The 20,694-nt window shown below is 37.3% G+C and overlaps 1 protein-coding gene across 2 annotated transcripts in view; it reads right to left on the bottom strand.

Annotated features, from left to right (window-relative positions):
- Positions 1–20,694, bottom strand: part of Helz (Helicase with zinc finger) — a 454,315-nt gene that overhangs the window by 52,053 nt on the left and 381,568 nt on the right. For both annotated transcript variants that reach the window (XM_068225301.1, XM_067136674.2), the window contains exon 19: positions 19,372–19,540. In XM_068225301.1, the coding sequence (XP_068081402.1) occupies positions 19,372–19,540 (169 nt within the window). The remainder of the gene's footprint in view (positions 1–19,371; positions 19,541–20,694) is intronic.

A 20,694-nucleotide genomic window follows, 5' to 3' on the forward strand; every position in this document is an offset into this window, starting at 1 on the left:
TATGATAATTACCTTTACAACAATAAAATATTCAGGTCCTAGCATTAATTCCATTAAGGTGCAGTAAATTACCCCTCGGTTTAATGATGCTCTTGACAATGACAAATAAGTCCATTAAGATTCATTTTTCCATCACCACTGATGAATTTGTCTTCTGCACAGTAAAAATGTAAAAATCTGTCTCTTTCATCTCACAGAGCAGGGTTTCCAATGTTATAAACATGGCTTGCCACAACAATAATTGGTGTACTGCATGAGCACTCGCAGACTTAAGGTGGGTCTGAGTTCCAATAAACGATAAACAATCTTATGGAGTATGAACATAAGACACAAGCAGATGGATTTTCCATTTCAGTTGAAATGCTACAGTTTGAAGGACATAAAATTGCTGAATGAATGGAAATTCCTGAAAGACAATTTAAAGCAAGCTATAGTTGAGCAAGGTGTTTTATTGCAGGACATGAGTTGGTGATTCACAGAAGAACGTCAATGGCTCAGCGGCTACCAAAAACGTACCAGGAGAAGCTCCTCAAATTTCAGCAACATGTCTTAAATTTAAGAAAGATGCATGATTACAGCATGGGAGCAATAGGAAATGCTGAAGAAACTCCTGTAGTTTTTGAAATGCCTGAGGAAACTATGGTCAACAAAGCAGGTGTAAAACCATTCAAGTTCAAACTGCAGGGGCAGAAAAACAGCTAACTGGGACGAACTACTGCCTTTTGCAATTTTTAAGTGAAAAACAATGCCATAGGAAAAGCTGTCCCCAGTGATGTAAGTGAGAGTGCAGGAAAAGGGGTGGATGAACAAAGATTTGTACATGGACTGTTTTCTCATCTTTTTCATTTTCTCTGTTGAATGACCACGGAAGATGTCAATCACCAACATAGATGGCCGACATAACAGAGCACCAGGCAAAGTATGGAACGGTTGTATATATTGAATTGTTTTTTATTTCTGTGTGTCTCTTTTGTTTTTCAGTCTTTTCTTCATTATGTTAACACATTTTTTAGCATCTATTATGTAAATAACTTTAGTCCTTTTTTTTTTCACTGAAGATGGCTCAGACGAGTTGAAACATGTTTGACTATTATTACTCCATCTAATGATGGAGATGCGTATGTATTGAATAGGAGGACATATTGTATTTCTTTTGTAAAGTAGCATCAATTATGTAAATAACTTTAAACTTTTTTTCACTGCAGATATCCCAAACGAGTGGTTTATTACTCCATCTAATGATGGAAATGTGTTTTAATTCCGTCACATTTCTTTTGTTTTTCTTTCTTTCCTTCATTATGATTTAACACATTTTTAGCATCTATTATGTAAATAATTTTAACCCTTTTTCTGCTGACGATGGCTCAAACGAGTTGAAATACGTTTAACTATTATTACTCCATCTAATGATGGAGATGTGTATCTAATGAAGAATAAAGACAAAGTGTTGTGGTTTTCAGAGAACTCTGACATTTAGCATGGACTCGTTAAAAGAAAAACATTGAAAATATTATCTTTAAATTATTTTTTTATTTGCTATTTGTTTTATGTCGCACCGACACAGATAGGTCTTATGGTGACGATGGGACATGAAAGGCCTAGGAATGGGAAGGAAGCAGGTGTGGCCTTAATTAAGGTACAGCCCCAGCATTTGCCTGGTGTGAAAATAGGAAACCACGGAAAACCATCTTCAGGGCTGCCGACAGTGGGGTTCGAACCCACTATCTCCCGGATGCGAGCTCACAGATGCACGCTCCTAACCGCATGGCCAACTCGCCCGGTTTATTTATTTTTATCTTTAAAAGAACTGGATGTTGTGTTATTCATGTGGCTTCAGCATAAGAAAGGTGAAGGTTCGCCTATTAGTGGGTCAATGATAACAAAGCAAAGACAAATTTTCCATGAAAAGCTGAAGCTTCCAGGGTCATTTCTAGCATACAACAGCTGGCTCAAAGATTTAAAGACAGACACAGCATTTGAGAATTAAACACTAAAGCAAAAAAACCATGTGGTGACAGAAGAGCAGCAGAAAATTTCAGAATCAAGTTTAAGTGCATAGTTGAGAGAAACAATTTCGTACCAAGCCAAGTGGACAATGCCGATGAAACCAGACTTTATTCAAAGTACTTACCAAGTAAAACATTGGCAGCTGCTGAAGAGAAGTCAGCCCCAGGTCACAGAATGCTAGTGGCAGCCATAAATTAAAATTAGCTGTTAGTTGTAGTTTAAAGCAAAAAAGTGCACGTACTTTCAAGGGAACTGCGAAGAAATATTTTCCGGTAAATTATTATAGCAATATATCTGTACTAATAGCAAGCGTTATTTTCAGAACTTTGTGCCATAGTAAATTCATCCCGCAGGTTTAAAATTTCTTGGCTTTCAATAGCTTGCCATCAAAGGCCACCATTTTTCTTGATAATGCACCCAAATGCATATCTGAAGATATGTCGATAGTTGAGTTATGAAAAAAAAAAACTCAACCTTAAAGAGGGGCATTACCTTGCCCATAAATCATGGAACCTAGTAACCACTCAGAACATACCTTGACCGTGGAGAAAATTGCATGTTGATATTGCAGGCTTGCTGATGATTTTTATGGATTCACTAATGAAGATGAACGTGAATGACTGATCATAAAAGATATCCCGAAGACTACTGAAAATAATGATAATTTTGGAGAAGTGGATGAAAGTAACTTTAAAGAGTGGCTTTATGCTGATGATGTATTGTCTGTGCATCATGAGTGGTGCAGGTACAGTAACTAAAAATGTGCATGGGAACTCGGCAGTCAGCTGCGAAGCAATGAGTGAAAGTGAAGAGGATGAGGAAGAAGAGTGGATGACAATCATGTACCGCTTCAGGTTTTTCAGACATTCTTGCAATTAGAAAGCTTCGAATGGACGTAAGGAAGAAAAAAGGTTGTAGGAAAGTACAGAGAAAAGTAACATTTTTAAGCAGCTTAAATTACACCAGGTAGTCAATTTATTCTTGTTCTACTGGTATTTTACGTGAATATTTATTATTATTGTTGCACTGTCTACCTGTAAATACTGGTTTTTTTTGATGGATTAATGTATTTTATGATTATATTTAGGTAGTTTAAAGTCCATTAAAATTGGTAAAATGTATTATCCATTTTTTCTTCCTTATTTGGGATTAACCATCATTCACTATATGCTGTCCATTAAGATGGATAATCAAGGTTTTATTGTGCATTCTAATATAGTGTTACCCGTCTATTAGTTTACATTTTGGTAACACTCTGCAGTGTGCTTGTTGGGTATACAGCAGAGTTTATGCTTTAGGCATTCATTTGTTTCTTTTCTCTACCCCAATTTTTTGGGTTTTGCGATGAAGTTTCAACTGTCTTGTAAACAATTTAGTCTGCATTAGAAATTTTGCTATAATTAAAGAAACACACAAGGGAATGAAGGAAACTGAAGCAGCAAAAAAAGTATGGACTGTGTCAGTAAACAATGGCTCTATTTCTAAAGAAAGAGAAGGAGACTGAAAAATCTGTAACTACAAATAGTGTACAGTAGATCATGCCAAGAAATGTATAAATATTGCACTGAACAACGCCGATGATGCCACACCGCTTAAGTAATTTCACAGTAAGAGGTCTGTGAACAGTCCAATCAACAGATCACCATTACTTCATGCTCAAGTTTAGAAGTTTGCTGTTATGCTGGGTATTGAAGATTTCAAGGACAGCAATGGTTGACTGTTTTGCTTCAGAGACCACCATGACATAACTTTCAGAGCAAATCACAGAGGAAAAATCTGCAGCGAAAGACAAAGCAAACATATGGCATAACAACTTAATGCAAAATCTTGCAAAAAAAGTATGAACCAGAGGACATTTATAATGATAGTGAAATGGGGTTATTTTACCAGCTGTTTCCCGAGAAAATCTTATCGTAGAAAGGAAAAGAATGTAGCAGTGGCAAAAAAATCAACCCAATGTTTGATTGTTCTTCTCTGGGTGAGTCAGGCATGAAACCACAAGCTTAGGCCCTTGGCTACCAGCAAGACAAAGCCCAGATTCCTCAAAAACCCTTTAAAAATGCCATGCAAGGAAACCTAAATCATTCTTCGCATAATTACAGAATTCATTATTCTGATACTCAAACGCGTTCCTAGATAATGAATATACTTCCTTTTTTAAATTGCAGATGACTACAATAAAAATAAGAAAGCTTGGATGACAAGTTCCATATTCTCACAACAGCTCCCTAAACTGGATGTACAGATGAAGCAGAAGAAAATAAACAACTGTACTTTCAGTGAGACTCTCAACAGCTGCCAGTTCTATAAAATATGGAAGTGTTAACTTCCCGGCAAATAGCATCTCTGTTTTGTAACATTTGGATACAAGGTGGATACAAGATGAAAGGATACTACAGAACCAGCTAAGTGGGAAGGATCAACATCGCCAACATGTTCCAAAATACAGTAGAAGTATTTTATAGTGAGTATTCATAACAGTGGAAAATTTACTCGCTATAGTGGATTGTCGTTATATCAGATTTTTTGTAAAAGTTGGGAAAACCCCCATACACATTAGCCCAGGAGAGGGCGCCATGGTCTTTTCGACTGGGTTCAGAGATATGTTGATAGTTCTTAATGTAGCGGGCCGCTAGCTTCCATCCCCTCAGTACCTTACATTGGATCCGTCCACTAACAGTGTGCGTCAACAATTCACCCCTCACGCTCCTCAGTTTGAGCCTAAGTGCATTGCTTGACGGACCCGGTCTAAAACTCATGGCGCGCCCCATGACGTATGCATGTTTAGGAGTTAAGTTTTACTTTATTTTTTCAGTTAATATACCAAGAATGTACCAGCTTTGTTTTATTTTCGTGTAAAATAGTACCTTCATATATAGTGAAGTCCAACGGAGCATGGATAGAAACAGGGAAAGAGAAATCGAAAGACTTGTAAAGAGCGTTACTCAGTTTCACGTACAAGCAACTGTTGGCCAACGACTTTGTTTTTTACTATCTTGAACATTACTCGAATTAGTTCATATATTATTTACAAGCATGTGAAAGGTAACTTTAACAGTCAAAGGCATAATTATTTGACAGAACTAAACCAACAGCTATGCATGAGATATTTCAAGAAGGGTATTCAAACTCTACCAACAGGGCTAAAAAAATGTTAGGATTGCCTGAAGATGAACAGCCCTCTGCGGCTCCACACAGGGTGTCCACCAAATCCAGATTTTAAAATTCCCTGACATTTCCCTGTTTTTCAGACATAAAAACCAGTTTTTTTCCCTGACACATGACAAAAAACAATTATAAAGGAAGTGTCAGTAATATTAAAATACATTTTTAAAACTTAACATCCAAAAAAATAAATGAGCAATTAATGTGCATATTAAAACTTGGAAGTTTAATTTAGTCTGATTAAATTCACTTTAAGTTTTTTTTTTTTTTTACATGTATTACTATTACTGCTTCAGCGAGGAAACTTCTTTGTAGCCACCAACGACTCGAGCTTCTGCCATCACCCTCCACTTCTTTTCTTTTAATTCTTTCAGCAACAAAGCGGCCTTTCTCTTATTTTTTTCAAAGAATCTTCTACTTCCAATATTTCACGTTTCTCCTATAGATTTTGAACGTACAAAGCATGAGCACTCCTTGCAGCATGGAGCATGTTATTAATGGAGACCTTTTCAATTCCACCAGGGTTTGGGATAGAATCATATGTTATTCTTTGTGCTACAAGGGATACTTGTAGCTTGTTCTCTACTATAATTTCTTTATTAACAGGAAAAACACATTCAAGTGAAGCATTTCCATGAAACAATATTAGTATAATTTTGAGAAATGAAGCCAACTTTTCTGTTTTCAAATTTACTATTGGAAGAACAGTGCGAAGCCAAAAGTGATCTAACATCTCGCCTTTAGAATACAAAGAATTCACTTCTTTAAAAGTATCATTCTCACAAACAAGTGAACTCCCTTTGAACATGAATGGCTTCATTACCCGAGATCCATTTGTTTTCAACAAAGGCATTTAAAGCTATCCTTAGCAGTCTGCTGCTTAGAGGCTACTTGGCCACACTTGGATCAAAACAAGAAATTAATTTAGTCAGTTTATATGCTAGCGGTGAGCAGATGCAGCCAACAGCTGAAAACTGCAGATGATGACGACGACGATATGCCAGCGGTGACCTTTCCAGTAATTATTTGCACAAAGCTACCATTCCCTTTAGACAATCTGTGCAAAACACTAATATATCTCTATCATTTAATCCAGGATTACTACGAAGTGCTGCTTTAGCAGCATAACCTATGTCAATTTTAGATGCAGGCAGAAGATTTTCTTTACTGTCTAAATACGTTTTAGGAGATCTTCTGAAGACTGCAGTGACTCAGACTTAACAAACCTTGTCATGATATTTATCATCAATGAAAGATTCATAAAGGAGTGATGCAAATGGGAGATCTGTCTGAAACTTCTAGGAATGGTTCCAAATCTTCAACAAGTAATAATAAAAATGACAACTTGGCCTTAAGAACCTTATCTTTAAGTTGATACTATTTTGAAGCTGTTACAGCTTGGGATTTTTCTTGTCTCTGTTTGTTCCTTCCACATATTTCTCGACATTAGGTAGGATAATACCAATATAAATGGTCCGTTATTGGACATTATAAATTTTCCAGCTAGCTCATTCTTGGTTCCCTATGGGAATCAACATCTATATCATTAGGTAGGATATCTACAGTATAGCATGTTCAATGATTTGAAAATTTTCAAGCCATCTTATAGCACAATATTTCGAAGGAAATACGTTTGAACCTGAATAATGTATATAATCAGCGCGACTTGCAGGAGCGTAGCAAAACAAGAAGTGAAGAGCACGAAGAAATTCTGCAATATTCCACTGGGTTTCTTTTACTGCCATTTTATATGAATTGTGCACACTATGCAAGCCACAAGATCCAATGTTCAACAAAATAGGAACATCTAGATCATCTAATAAATTACCAAAATCCTGAAGGAACTTTTTATTAACATTTGGACCATCCACTGAAAATGGTAATTTTTTTAGATATAGTCCTTGCCGTGCTTGCAAAAAACCATTTAACAAATCTGAGGAGGTAGAGTGATCAAGAAACATGGAATCAAAATAAGAAGTGCATACTTCATTAGTATCAGGATTGAAACAATGAACTAAGATCCATTTGGCCTATCTGAGAAACTTTATTCAGTGACTCGTCAAACCCAACGGTGAAATGTGTGCACTTACTACCCATCTCAAGAACTTGTTTATGGAAATAGAGAGCCAAACCATGAGTGACTGTATATGCAACTTTTGTTCTGAGCAGTTGAACTTTCTAAGTTGTTTCAGAGTCTGGAAACATTACTGGAAAAAACTGAGAACGCAATATAGGTCTAATTCATCGAGCTCACCATTCCCCAACAACACAGAATATTCAATAGTAAGCTGATCAAAACATTGAAAATTCGATCGATCAATAATATAGCTATTTATATTATTGATTACTTCACATTCGAGGTCACACTTTAACTTTTCATTAAAATTTATTCCTGGCATAAAAGACATGCCCCAGATAAATGTTATAAAAACTGAAAAATGTGCTTGTATTACAGAGATAAATACGGTATGTCAATTTTATCTGGCAGAAGAATGAATTTCCAGATTTCCAGATTTTTTCCTGAATTCCCTGACATTTCCAGGTTTTCCCGTTAATTATCGAATTCCCTGACATTTCCCTGTTTCCCAGGTTGTCCACAAGAACTAGAAGGGCCTGAAAGATGCTTCTACTGCAAAAAAAACAAAAACCAGAAAAACCAAGACTAGATGTTGTGTATGCCAGTGACATGTGTCCGATGCAGAACGGAAAGTCAAGAATCTAGTGATGACACAGAATGAACGTCGATTAACATCTAATTTTTGTATTGTCAAAATACCTTTGAACATTATTTACAAGTTTGTGAAAAATTATTTACTAGTTCTGTAACATAAAAAAGGGTTTTTGCTTAATTTGTGCTATTTTTCCTTGACCCGGTCTAAAACATCATGTGCAACTCCTCACGGGATTACAGTATTTTTACGTGCCCTCTCCAGGGTTAAAATCGTTATGAAACGACAATCAGTTTGTTCAAAACTTGTATTTTTGTGGATAACTTCCACACGACGGCTTACTCGATTGTTATTTTTCAAAATCCGATACTACATGAAAGTGTGTGTTTAATTCATTCTGAAAAAGTTGTAGTACCGTATTTCTCCGATCCAAGACAACTCCACATTCCCTTTCAAAAAATTTAAATCAGGCTTTAAAAGTGCTTTGTAAAATCATATGGAATGCCTTTCTTGTATAGTACGCATTTTAGACTATAGACACCGAACATTGGCTTTAATTATGCCGTATATTTTTTTGCGGCTGCACAATTATTCTTTATTTCCGTGGGTTTAATAACCACTGACTTCAAAAATTGACACCATAATATCGAAGAGAACCCGTTGAAAATTTGCTGGCAAAACCTATTCCACACGCCTCTACAATTCGACGATCCACCAGAAAAATATTCTTGCTTACTATACAACTGTTACCGGCACTTTCACTCAGCATTAGATATAACTGGCTGCAGTTACACGCACGTCTTGCTTGCCGGGTTCGGCCAACTTCAGCGGCTAGCGATGTATTGGCCTAATCGCAGACGTTGGAAGGTCAACGAACGAGTTTATTGCGCCACGGTATGGCCATTCTGCCTTTGCGTTTTTTGTGCACATACCTCACAATTTCATCGTCAACTTCTTTAAAGCGCCTTTGTTGCAGGCCACTGAATGCATTTTTTATACAGTACGCATTTTTAAGCTATTGCTGTCTTCACGCTAACGCCGAATATTGGCTTTAGTTAGGCCTATGACATATTTTCTTGCAGCTGCACAATTATTCTACATTTCCGAGTGTTTAATAACCATTAACTTAAAATTGGCAACATCATATCGACGAGAACCAGTTGAAAATTTGCTGGCAATACCTCTTCCACGTATTTTTACAATACGACGATCCATCGCGAACATATTCCTGCTGTCTATAAAACTTAATTTTACCAAGCGTCAGGCACAGAAGACGTGTTATAACTCTGCTGCTGAGTAGCCACGGCCTTTCTAAGAATTCGAAAGCTCACATGTTTTGATGCCATTCTGCAGATTTGAGAGACTTTTTGTAGAGGCTAACAGAAGTCATTCTCTCTTCATTATTTCCTGAGATCCAGTGATGTTACAAATAGGCACTGTACAACCGGTTGCCACGGCTAGCGATGCATAATAAAGAGGCGGTTGTTTATTGTCAACGAGTATAGTGTGCGCTCGTGCGCGGGTTGAAAAGAAGTAGCGTGGTTACTGCGCTAGTTGCCAGTGCTGTTGATTACTGTTAGGTCGCAAATGCAAAACGACCCTTGATTTTTCACATGAGATTCTGAGAATTAAACATCGTCTTGGATTCGAAGAAATACGGTATCACTCCATAGGCTTCTGTGGGAAACATTTCAGTATTCTTCTTCACACGGCGTCACCTAACCTAATGGTATATGTATCATGAAAACATATTTCAAACGTCGAATGTAGAGAAATGATAATCTCCTTGGTAAAATTTTACATGGGAATAGCCTTTCCAAAATTTAACTACACGCAAGAGAATACATTATATATGCATTTATTATGAAAACATGTTATCCCCTTTCTTTTTGAATTCTCATTATAGAACAGCAGTCGACGGGTATTACTAATCGACTCCAACATCGTCTTTGAATGTTGATGAAAGAACTCGCAAATGCACATAGCGAGAAAACTATACCGCACCGAAGATGATCGATCGCAAACAGCGTCACCTATCCTAACCTAACTGTACTATACGTATGATGAAAACATACTTCAAGAGCCAGTAGTTATAAATTTACATGATAATAGCCTTTGTGTAATTTAACAGATGCGAGAAAATACAAACTAATCTCTGAAATCAATGATGCCCTCTGCCATATCTCGAGGTGCGTCCCATCCTTACTTCATTGCAGTATTCAGCATTAAAATACCGGTAAGCGATCTTTTATTCAGCCTTTATTTTTAATGAGTTAACAACTGTTATTGGACATGTTATTCACGCATCTATTACGAAAGAAAGTTCTCTTTCATTTCAAATTTTCTTTACAGTACAGCAGTCGACGGGTATTACTAATCGACTCCAACATCAGCATCGAATGTCGACGAGAGAACTCGCTAGTAGACATAGCATGGAAACGATACCGAAGGTGATTGATCACATGCAACATAATCGCTGGGGTGCATAAAAATTAGTGAGGGAAAAAATAGCGCGCGCTTAATCGCTCATAATAACAGATGCGTCAGTGATAGCGCTCTCACTGTAACCAAAGGTTAATACACAGTTTAATATAGGAATTTTGAAGGGACAGACAAAAATTGTCATTATAACGGGGTTCTCGTTATATGCCGTACTCGCTATAGCGGACTTCTACTGTATGGCAAAGACCAACAGATAGATATTAAGCATATGAGACGATACCATTAAGCCGGAACAATCTGAAATCAGTTATTTTGATGAGGAGAGGATGTGGGAATATTACAGAAAAAAAGGGTGCAGCAAATAAAAATTCTGGAGTTATCAACATAGATTTTTCTTTCTTCTTTCAGAGTTCCAGTGCTGTTAGGGTGTACAATGAGTGCTTTATGTAGCGCAATTTACTGTAACAGATTTAATTTTTTTTTTTTACATTATGTTGCACTGACACCGACAAGACTTATGGTGATGATAAGATAGGAAAGAGCTAATAATAATGGTGTCTAGCCTCTAAAGAGGGCTGGTGCAGCAGATCTTTCAAGTTGATGCCATACAGGCGGACCTGCACACCTGTGAGAAAAAAAACAAACACACACACACACACACACACACACACACACACACACACACACACACACACACACACACACACACACACACACACACACACACACACACACACACACACACACACACACACACACACACACACACACACACACACACACACACACACACACACACACACACACACACACACACACACACACACACACACACACACACACACACACACACACACACACACACACACACACACACACACAGAGAGAGAGAGAGAGAGAGAGAGAGAGAGAGAGAGAGAGAGAGAGAGAGAGAGAGAGAGAGCCCCCAAGCCATTGGAAATAACCAATGAAGGTTAAAATCCCTGACCCGGCTGGTAATCAAACCTGGGACCTTCAGGACCAAACACCTGCATGCTAACCATTCAACCATGGAGCTAGACTAGGGCAGATGCAAGTGTGGCCTTAATTAAGGTACAGCCACAGCATTTTCCTGGCGTAAAAAATTGAAAACTATAGAAAACCATCTTCACAGCTGCTGACAGTGGAATTCAAACCCGTCATCTCCTGAATGCAAATCAATTCCTTTAGATAATGACATATATGTTTTATTTTATCGTATAAGTAGCATTTCTCATAGAAAAGGAAGGATCTCTTTGTCAGTTAAGCTGATATCTTGAGTAAATTTTGTACCAAATTCTTTAAAAATGGCACTAATTTTGTCTAATTTAGTTTCAAATAAGACTGATACTTCTAAGGTCCATTCTGCCTATGAGAACAATTGAGAAGCTATCTGATAATGAAATAGTGACCCCAGTCTACAAAGTGAATAATAATGGCTGAGAGGATTGGTCACACTGACCACACATTACCTCATAATCTGCAGATCTTGAGGCTGAGAAACAGTCGCTTGGTAGACCATAGCCCAGCAGGGCTGTGGTGCCAAGGGGTTTGGTTTGTTTCTTCTATACTTCAGCAAAAATACAATAGGTTGCACTCAATTTTTAATGAAAAGAGGGTTGGAACTAAACCAAACCACAGAGCTAATTGCAAAAACGAGAATTCTGAAGGCACTTATTTCATTCACAGAGACTTCCTGACAGAATGATGAAATCTTGATTTATGAATTTCATTTTCCGTATTGACATTTACCAAGAATGATGAAAGGCATAAGTCTTTCATAAACATGTATGTATGTACAGATATGTACTGAATTTAAAGCCTCATGGATGCATGAACATTTCTTCTTGCAATTTACATACAGTTCTGAAAATTGTATGAGATAGAAAAGTGTGATTGCCAACATCTAGGAGTGAAGGTTATGTTCATAGAGTTAGTAAATAATACACTAGAGGTAGCATTGGCACCACCGTCTATGAGAGAATCACTGTAGCAGGCGGAGCATGTTGAAATTGCAGCTGTTTGGCAAAAAGCTCACTCCGCTGTACTCGTCAATGTAAATTGGGGACTTTTAAAACTGTGTGGATATAGATATGGTTTAAATATCTTACATGTAAACACTCTCAGATACTACAGTGTACTTGCGATGTTTCTCTCCAGTGAAAACGAAAGCCCTAAAAGCATAAATACAGGAGAAATGCGTGATAAAAGAGGACGGTGTTCACCTGCAGTTAAGTAACACAAAATCAATTTACTGTTCATATTAAGCCTTCTAACAACATACGTTTAGAAGGAGGGCACATATATTTTGCTATATTTTGTGTAAATGACCAGGACTTTGCTATAATTCTACCGAACGACCGAAAATGTCCTCTCTCGTACGAAGCGGATGAGAGAGGATTTAGGCCTAAAAGCGTTGGCAGGATTTTGGGGTAAAGTAGACAAAATATTGTCAACACCGATTTAGATTCTGGCTTTCTGAGCCCAAGTTGACAGGTTCGAGCCTGGCTCAGTACGGTGATACTTGAAGATGCTGAAATATGTCAGCCTCTTGTAGATAAATTTACCGGCACATGAAAAAACTCCCGTCGGAAAAAATTCCGACACCTCAGCGTCTCTGAAAACCGCGTAAGTAGTTAGTGGGACATAAAGCCATTATTATTATTATTATTATTATTATTATTATTATTATTATTATTATTAGTGTATTCTCCCAATAATGGAAGACGTTAAGCAAACAACTCAATCAAGCTTTCTTTGGGTTCTTCTTGTTCTTCCAATAGGCTTTCATTCTCTCTGAGAAGGCTTGTTTACGTTCTTCCGACCATTTCGGTCTGCACTGTTTTTGCTTTGGTTGCTCTGATGTAACTTCCCACTTGTTGGTTGACTTTGTGTCTGAAGGTGTCTCTTTCTAAAATGTCTGTTGCACATATGTTTGCGTTTTTGAGGTCCTTTCGAAGTTCGTCCAGCCAAGGTGTTGAATTCTTAAGTGAGCTAACATAATTTAATATTCTTTTTGACAGTCGACTTTCTGGTAATCTTGTGGGGTGTCCAAACAATTTAATTCGTCTTTTCTTAATGTCAATTTCAATGTTTGAAACTTTTTCTGTTGTTTTGATTGATTGTAGCCTGTAACCATCTTGGGTATATTTTGCTCCTAGGATTTTCCTGATGATCTTCCTCTCTTGCTTTTTTATTTCTTCTAATTCTTGTTTACTGTTAAGTGACAATGTTTCACTTGCGTAAAGGACTGGTGGTTTTATGACTGTGTTGTAATGCCGAATTTTTGTCTGTCTTGACATGCATTTTTTGTTGTAGATGTCTTGAACTAACCCTAATGCCTTCTTGACTTTTTGGAGACGGTTTTGCTGTGAGATCTTCTTGAGGCCTGTCGGTTCGATGAATTCTCTGAGGTATTTAAAGTACGAGACCCAGTCGATTTTATCGTATTTTGTTCTCAGGCTCGTGATATCTGTCTTTGAACAGAAGAATTTAGTTTTCTCAAATGAAATCTGTAGTCCCAATTTTTCTGCAGATTCCTTAAGTATCTCAAGCTGCTTGATGGCAGTCTCCTCATCCTCTGTTAAAATCGCCAGATCGTCCGCAAATGCGAGGTATGGTACGTAGAGGTTGTTTTTGGGAAAGCCCAATCGGATCGGTTTCCAAGATTCACGTTTCTTGAGTTCCTTCTCCCATTCTTCCATAACCTTGTCTAGGACGACGTTGAACAGAATAGGAGAGAGTCCATCACCTTGTCTCACACCTGTTTGAATGTCGAAGGGTTCTGAAATTTCTCCCATAAATTTCACTTTAGATTTTGTGCCCGTTAGTGTTTGTTTTATGAGTTCTAGGGTTTTGGGATCTAGTCCTCTCTCTTCTAGAATTTGGAATAGTGAGGGTCTGTCTATCGAATCATATGCCTTTTTGAAATCTACAAATGTGCATACTGTAGGCTTTTGTCTGAGGGCTCGTAGTTTAAGTATGGTTTTGAGGTTGAAAATTTGTTCTGGGCATGACCTGTTTGGTCTGAATCCTGCTTGAAATTCTGATAATTTGGGTTCTAATTGTTGTTGTGTTCTATGCAAGAGACAGGCTGATAGTATTTTGTATGTGACTGATACAAGTGAGATTCCTCTGTAATTGTTTACGTCTAACTTGCTGCCTTTTTTATGTAGTGGATGGATTAGAGCAATCTTCCAGTCATCCGGGAGCTTTTCAGTTTGCCAAATGTTTTGGATTATTTGTGTAATTTCTCTGAGTGAATTTGGGCCTAAAATTTTCAGAAGTTCAGCTACAATTCCGTCTTCCCCTGATGCTTTGTTGTCTTTAAGTTTCTTGATATGTGAATAAATTTCTTCTTGATTGGTGGTGACGAATTTTCCGGTATGATTTCTGGTTGTACTTTCGGGAATCTCTTTTTGGGTTCTGGACAATTTAAAAGCTGTGAAAAATATGTAGCTAATTCTTGGCAGTTTTCCTTATTTGTCAAGGCTCGTTTACCATCTTGCTTCCGAAAGCAAAGGTTCTGTGGGGAATGTCCTTTAATTTGGTTCGCAAAGGTCTTGTAGAAATTGTGTGTGTTGTAATTTTTGAAGTTGTCTTCAATTGACTTCAGTTGGACATTGACGTATTTCCATTTATTTTGTCTTAAAATCTTGGATACATGCTTGCGAACTTCGAAGAATTTCTTCTGTGTTTCTTCTGATTTGTTACAATTGTAGTTTTGAAATGCCCTTTTCCTTTCTTCTAGTGCGGTCTCACATTCTTGATTCCACCAAGGATGTTTTGGTTTCTTGCGAAGAGGGATTAGGTCCTTCGCCATTTCGATGATTTTAGTCTGGAAATTCTCCCAGCTCTCTGCAGGTCGTTTTTCCCATTCTTCTGAAATTTTGGAGTCCTTGATTTTGTGTAGATCAAATTTTGGAATCACCGATGTTTTCCTGTTGAATTTCCCTTTGGGTGTGAATTGAATTTTGATTCTGCTTAAATAATGATCCGAATCGATGTTAGCACCTCTGCGCACTTGCACATCATGAATTTCCTTTTGGTAATCATATGATATTGCCACATGATCAATCTGAAATTCTCCTAAATGATGGATGGGCGATCGCCAAGTTTTTTGCTTTTTGGGATTCTTCCGGAGTGATGTTGACATAATTTTGAGGTTATTTTGTTGGCATAATTCAATGAGGCGTGTGCCATTTTTATTGGTGAATCTGTGGGCTGGATAGTCTCCCACTGTCCTCCTGTATTTGTATTCCCTGCCAAGCTGTGCATTGAAATCACCGAGCAGAATTTTCACATCATTTTTAGGGATTTTGGCCATTTCTGTTCCAAGTTCTTCCCAGAATCTTTCTGTTTTTTTCAGGCTCCTTTTTATTGTCTCCATTTGTTGGTGTATGCACATTAATAAAGGTGTATTTTTTGTTTGTATGCCTGATTCTTAAGGTCATAAGCCTATTGTTGATGGGGTTTCACCTCTGTTACTGAATATAAAACTTTTTTGTCTACACAGAAGGCCATTCCTAACAATGCTGCTCCTTTACCAATTTTCTTGTTTGTTCCACTTTTGAAGATCCTATAATTATTGTAATCCATTGTTTCTGAATCGGTGAAGCGTGTTTCTTGTAGGGCCAGAATTTGGATTTTCTGCTTTGTAAGTTCTGTTGTGAGATTGTGCAGTTTTCCTGTTTGAATCAGTGCCTGAATGTTGAATGTGCCAATGAAAGTGTGAGTCTTTCGTGGAAGTTTATCAGAGCACTCCGACTTGCTCTCTCGTATTCGCCCAAGCTCCCCAGAATCCGAATGCTTGGTTGCCACTTTAGAGTGGGTGGACTGTCCACCTGGGGTAATTTTGTCTTTACTTGTACGAGTCATGTCTGCTTGTAAGCAATCTTCTAGCTTTATTATTATTATTATTATTATTATTATTATTATTATTATTATTATTATTATTATTATTATTATTATTATCATCATCATCAATGTTTTTAAAATGCGATTACAAGTGGAAATATGACGCTTGTGGTTTCAGCCTATTACAGAGTTTTTATTTAGCTTTTCCTGAAATGTATGATTTGCTTTAAGATTTTAACTTGTAAAATAATTTCTGTTAATGGAAAGGGGAAGTGGTAAATTATATGATTGAAGAGAACTGAAAAACACTTACAATAATTTTTGCAATTTGCTTTACATCGCACCGACACAGATGGGCCTTATGGCGACGATGGGATAGGAAAGGACTAGGAGTGGGAAGGGAGCGCACATGGGCTTAAATGAGGCACATCCCCAGCATTTGCCTGGTGTGAAAATGGGAAACCACAGAAAACCATCTTCTGTGCTGCCGACAGTGGAGTTTTAACCCACTATTTCTCGAAAGCAAACTTATAGCTGCGTGTCCCTAACCACATTGCCAACTCGCTCTGTCAATAATTTACGTATTATGATTGTATATAGTAATATATGCCATTTAAGGGAATAATATTGGCGAAAGTAAAGGACTCAGATGTTCACATTTAGGCTCTAAATTTTGAAGTCTGGTAAGATATGACGGGAGATTGCTACACGTATTGTACGAAGGGAAAGCAACAAACTGTATATACAGAAAATATATTCATTAGCTTATAATACTAGAAATACATACAGAAAGTGATAAACGGAGCACAATTCCAGGCTGCCATGAACAACTTTTCTTATTTTCTTTTTCGTACCAATTTGCTTTACGTCGCACCGACACACAGAGGTCTTACGGCGACTATGGGACAGGAAAGGGCTAGGAGTGGGAAGGAAACGACTGTGGCCTTAATTAAGGTGTAAACGTTGGAAATTATCTTCAGGACTGCCGACAGTGGAGTTCAAGCTGACAGCTACATGACCTAAAGCCTGCAGCCACTCGCTTGGTATCATGCACATGGCCATTCAGTGAAAGGAAAATGTCATCCCTTATATTTCCTAAAACCTTAATTTCAGTCTTCAAGGTAAGATCCAATGAATCTCATTCACGCCAACAGGGGAATCAACAAGTATAATTAAAGAACCACCTAATCGATACTTTATTTTTGCGTTGGGCAAAATTAAATATACATTATCACTCACAGAAAATATTTCGACCACTTAGTGGTCATCATCAGCTATATAAGGAAAACTTAGATGAAAAATATTGGACAATAAGCACAAGCGTTAATCTTTAGGTTATGGAGAAAATATTTGCTGTGTTGATTGTTTGATTGGTAAAAGTTCTTTGGTATCTTCACTGTTATAAAATGGTGGTCATCTGGTTAGGGCAGCTTGCCTCACGTTATCATATCTTGGAAATATGTTTATTCCGCGTTGCCTTGGGGATCTGTCTTTGTGCACGACCTAGTGTAGTAGCGATGTGACACGGTTTGATTGTTCGTGCAATCCACAGAAGAAAAGGGAAGTGGAGTTGTGTCATCATATAGTACGTCATTTGAGGGAGGAGGGAAACTTAGCAGTGATTCTGCGACGTTGTGCTTATTTCGCTTTCGTCTTATTTGTTGTCTGTCAACCCATTCCATGTATTTACTGATGTGCTCGTATAAGAGGTCTTTTTGCTCATTCATTTCGTTAAGATTCCGTTCCCCATTTTCTAATTTATCAAGAATAATGTAGATGTTTTCTAGGTTGTTCATTAGTGGAAAATGGGGAACGGAATCTTAACGAAATGAATGAGCAAAAAGACCTCTTATACGAGCACATCAGTAAATACATGGAATGGGTTGACAGACAACAAATAACACGAAAAAGTGAAATAACCAAGCACGACGTTGTGGAATCATTGCTAAGTCTCCCTCCTCCCTCAAATGACGTACTAGATAATGACACAACTCCACTTCCCTTTTCTTCTGTGGATTGCACGAACAATCAAACCGTGTCACATCGCTACTACACTAGGTCGTACACAAAGACAGATCCCCAAGGCAGCGCGGAATAAACATCTTTCCAAGATATGACAACGTGAGGCAAGCTGCCCTAACCAGATGACCGCCATTTTATAACAGTGAAGATACCAAGGAACTTTTACCAATCAAACAATCAACACAGCAAATATTTTCTCCATAACCTAAAGATTAATGCTTGTGCTTATTGTCCAATATTTTTCATCTAAGTTTTCCTTATACAGCTGATGATAACCACTAAGTGGTCGAAACATGCTCTGTGAGTGATAATGTATAATTAATTTTGCCCAACGCAAAAATATAGTATCGATTAGGTGGTTCTTTAATTATACTTGTTGATTATACTCATCGATACGGTCATGAAGTGGACAACTTGCAACAGGAGAATCAGTCGATCAGTCGCGAAGTCAGCCCAAGTAGGCCAATTCACATGACAGTAAGTGTCACGCAAAGTATTATTTTATACGCATGGAAATTAATATCATGGAAACATGCTTGTGAAATGATACGCAACCGCCCTTTATGAACCTCTCTATGCAGCCATAAGCTGCACAGGAGACTAGCATTTTCCTTCAGAGAAGTATGTACCTCAATTTATCGGGAAGCTCCAGTAGTGACAGCGCCAAACAATCCAGCTTTTGCCAAACAGCACGCACGTTCAACTTCGCACGCGACTGCAGCACCAATGCTACCTCTAGTGTATTATATACTAACTCTATGGTTATGTTGCACCATTAATTTATTGCCAGGAATGTTCATTAAGTACATCAATTCATTTATGATCTATTAAATTAGATTAGATATGATTTTAAATCATTTCAATTGCACAAGTATTCAGTTTCTTGTTTCTTTGAACCCACAATAATCTTGTACATATTATCATAAGTGACTTCTGCCCCTTACATTTGAACCCGATGTCCTTGAGGTTGAACAAAAAAAAAAATGAGATTCAAGTGCTCTCAAAGACTGCTATCTGTGTTCCACAACACTGTTACTTAACAACCAATAAAAAAGATTCAAGGATGAGCAAATTCACATCTTCTTAATCATCATGGATTGGAGAAATATATAATCAAATGTCAAGGTTTGAAGCTGAAAGTAATTACTGTACATGCATATAAAGATAGGAAATATTAAGACCAACTTCTAACCTGAGGCATCTGCTCTGCAGATGGTACATGCGAGTTCTTATCGTTGAACAAGTCCTCCAAGGTGCGAACCATATCTGCTGGAGGAGGAAAGCAGTCTTGAATATTAGGCGGGGGTGGTGATTGCTTCCTGGGTCCACTGGCACTGCCCATAATCATTAGGTCCATGAATCTACAAAAGAAATATCTTTGAAGTTTCCTGTAGATTTTTACATAATTCAATAGAAGTTACAGGAAGGTTGAAAAAGAGAAAACTGAATTGCACATGTAAGGATATGATTTTTTAAATATATAATACTAGCAGTTACCCGCGGCTTCGCTCGCGTGGATCCCGTAAAGTAACAAAAGTAATAGTTCCTCGGTACTGTACTAAGACATTATCTGAAAATCCCTAAAGTATAAACATTCACCGACAAATTGAGTTTCATTTACCCCAGAAACTCTTTGTAAAACACATTTGTGTTATTGCCTTTTGGGGCTAAGATGACCATGCAACATAGAACTGTACATATGGGAAATATTCTTCTCTCAAATCGAATTTAATTTTTAATTTTTTAAGGAGATTCCAAATATCTATCTCCACGTCGTAACATTTTCAGTTTTTGAGATAGGCTATAAGAATCTCCATAAAGAGAATTTAACCCCTTTATCAGTCCTTCCCATTTTTTCAAAAAGAAAAAAGAATACATGTTCCTTTACTTTTAAAGGAGATTCCAAATACTAATTTTCGCGTCTGTAACATCATCATTTTGTGAGATATAAGCATACTCATTAAAATTTATTCACTTTTTTCACTTCCTTTCACCCTCCCATTAGGTGCCTTTTCTGAAAACAAAAAGTATGTGTTCTGTATTTTTAAAGGACTTACCAAATACCAAGTTTCAAGTATGTAACATGTTAAGTTCTTTACATATACTGTAGATATATCGGTACATATTTTAAAATTTTTTCAATTCTTTTCACCCCCCTTAATTGGATTTTCCGAAATCACAGGAATGTGTGTTATTTTACTTTGAAAGAGGATTACAAACATCAATTTTCATGTCTGCAACATCTATATTTTTTGCGATATAAGTAGACTCATACAAATAATTTAACTAATTTTTCAATTTTTTCACCCCCACCTAAGTGGATTTTCCGAAAACAAAAAATGAATTTCTTTACGAGATTCCAATCACCAATTTTTACGTCTGTAACGTCTTCAGTTTCTGAGATATCAGTATCCTAATACAAGGAATACAACCCACTTTTCAGTCCTTTCTATCCGCCCCTCTCCTTCCACCAAGTGGTCATTCCGAAAACATAAGATACGTGTTTCTTATTTTT

This window comes from Anabrus simplex, chromosome 1 (assembly GCF_040414725.1).
Source record: "Anabrus simplex isolate iqAnaSimp1 chromosome 1, ASM4041472v1, whole genome shotgun sequence".
In the NCBI taxonomy this organism is placed as follows: Eukaryota; Metazoa; Arthropoda; class Insecta; order Orthoptera; family Tettigoniidae; genus Anabrus; species Anabrus simplex.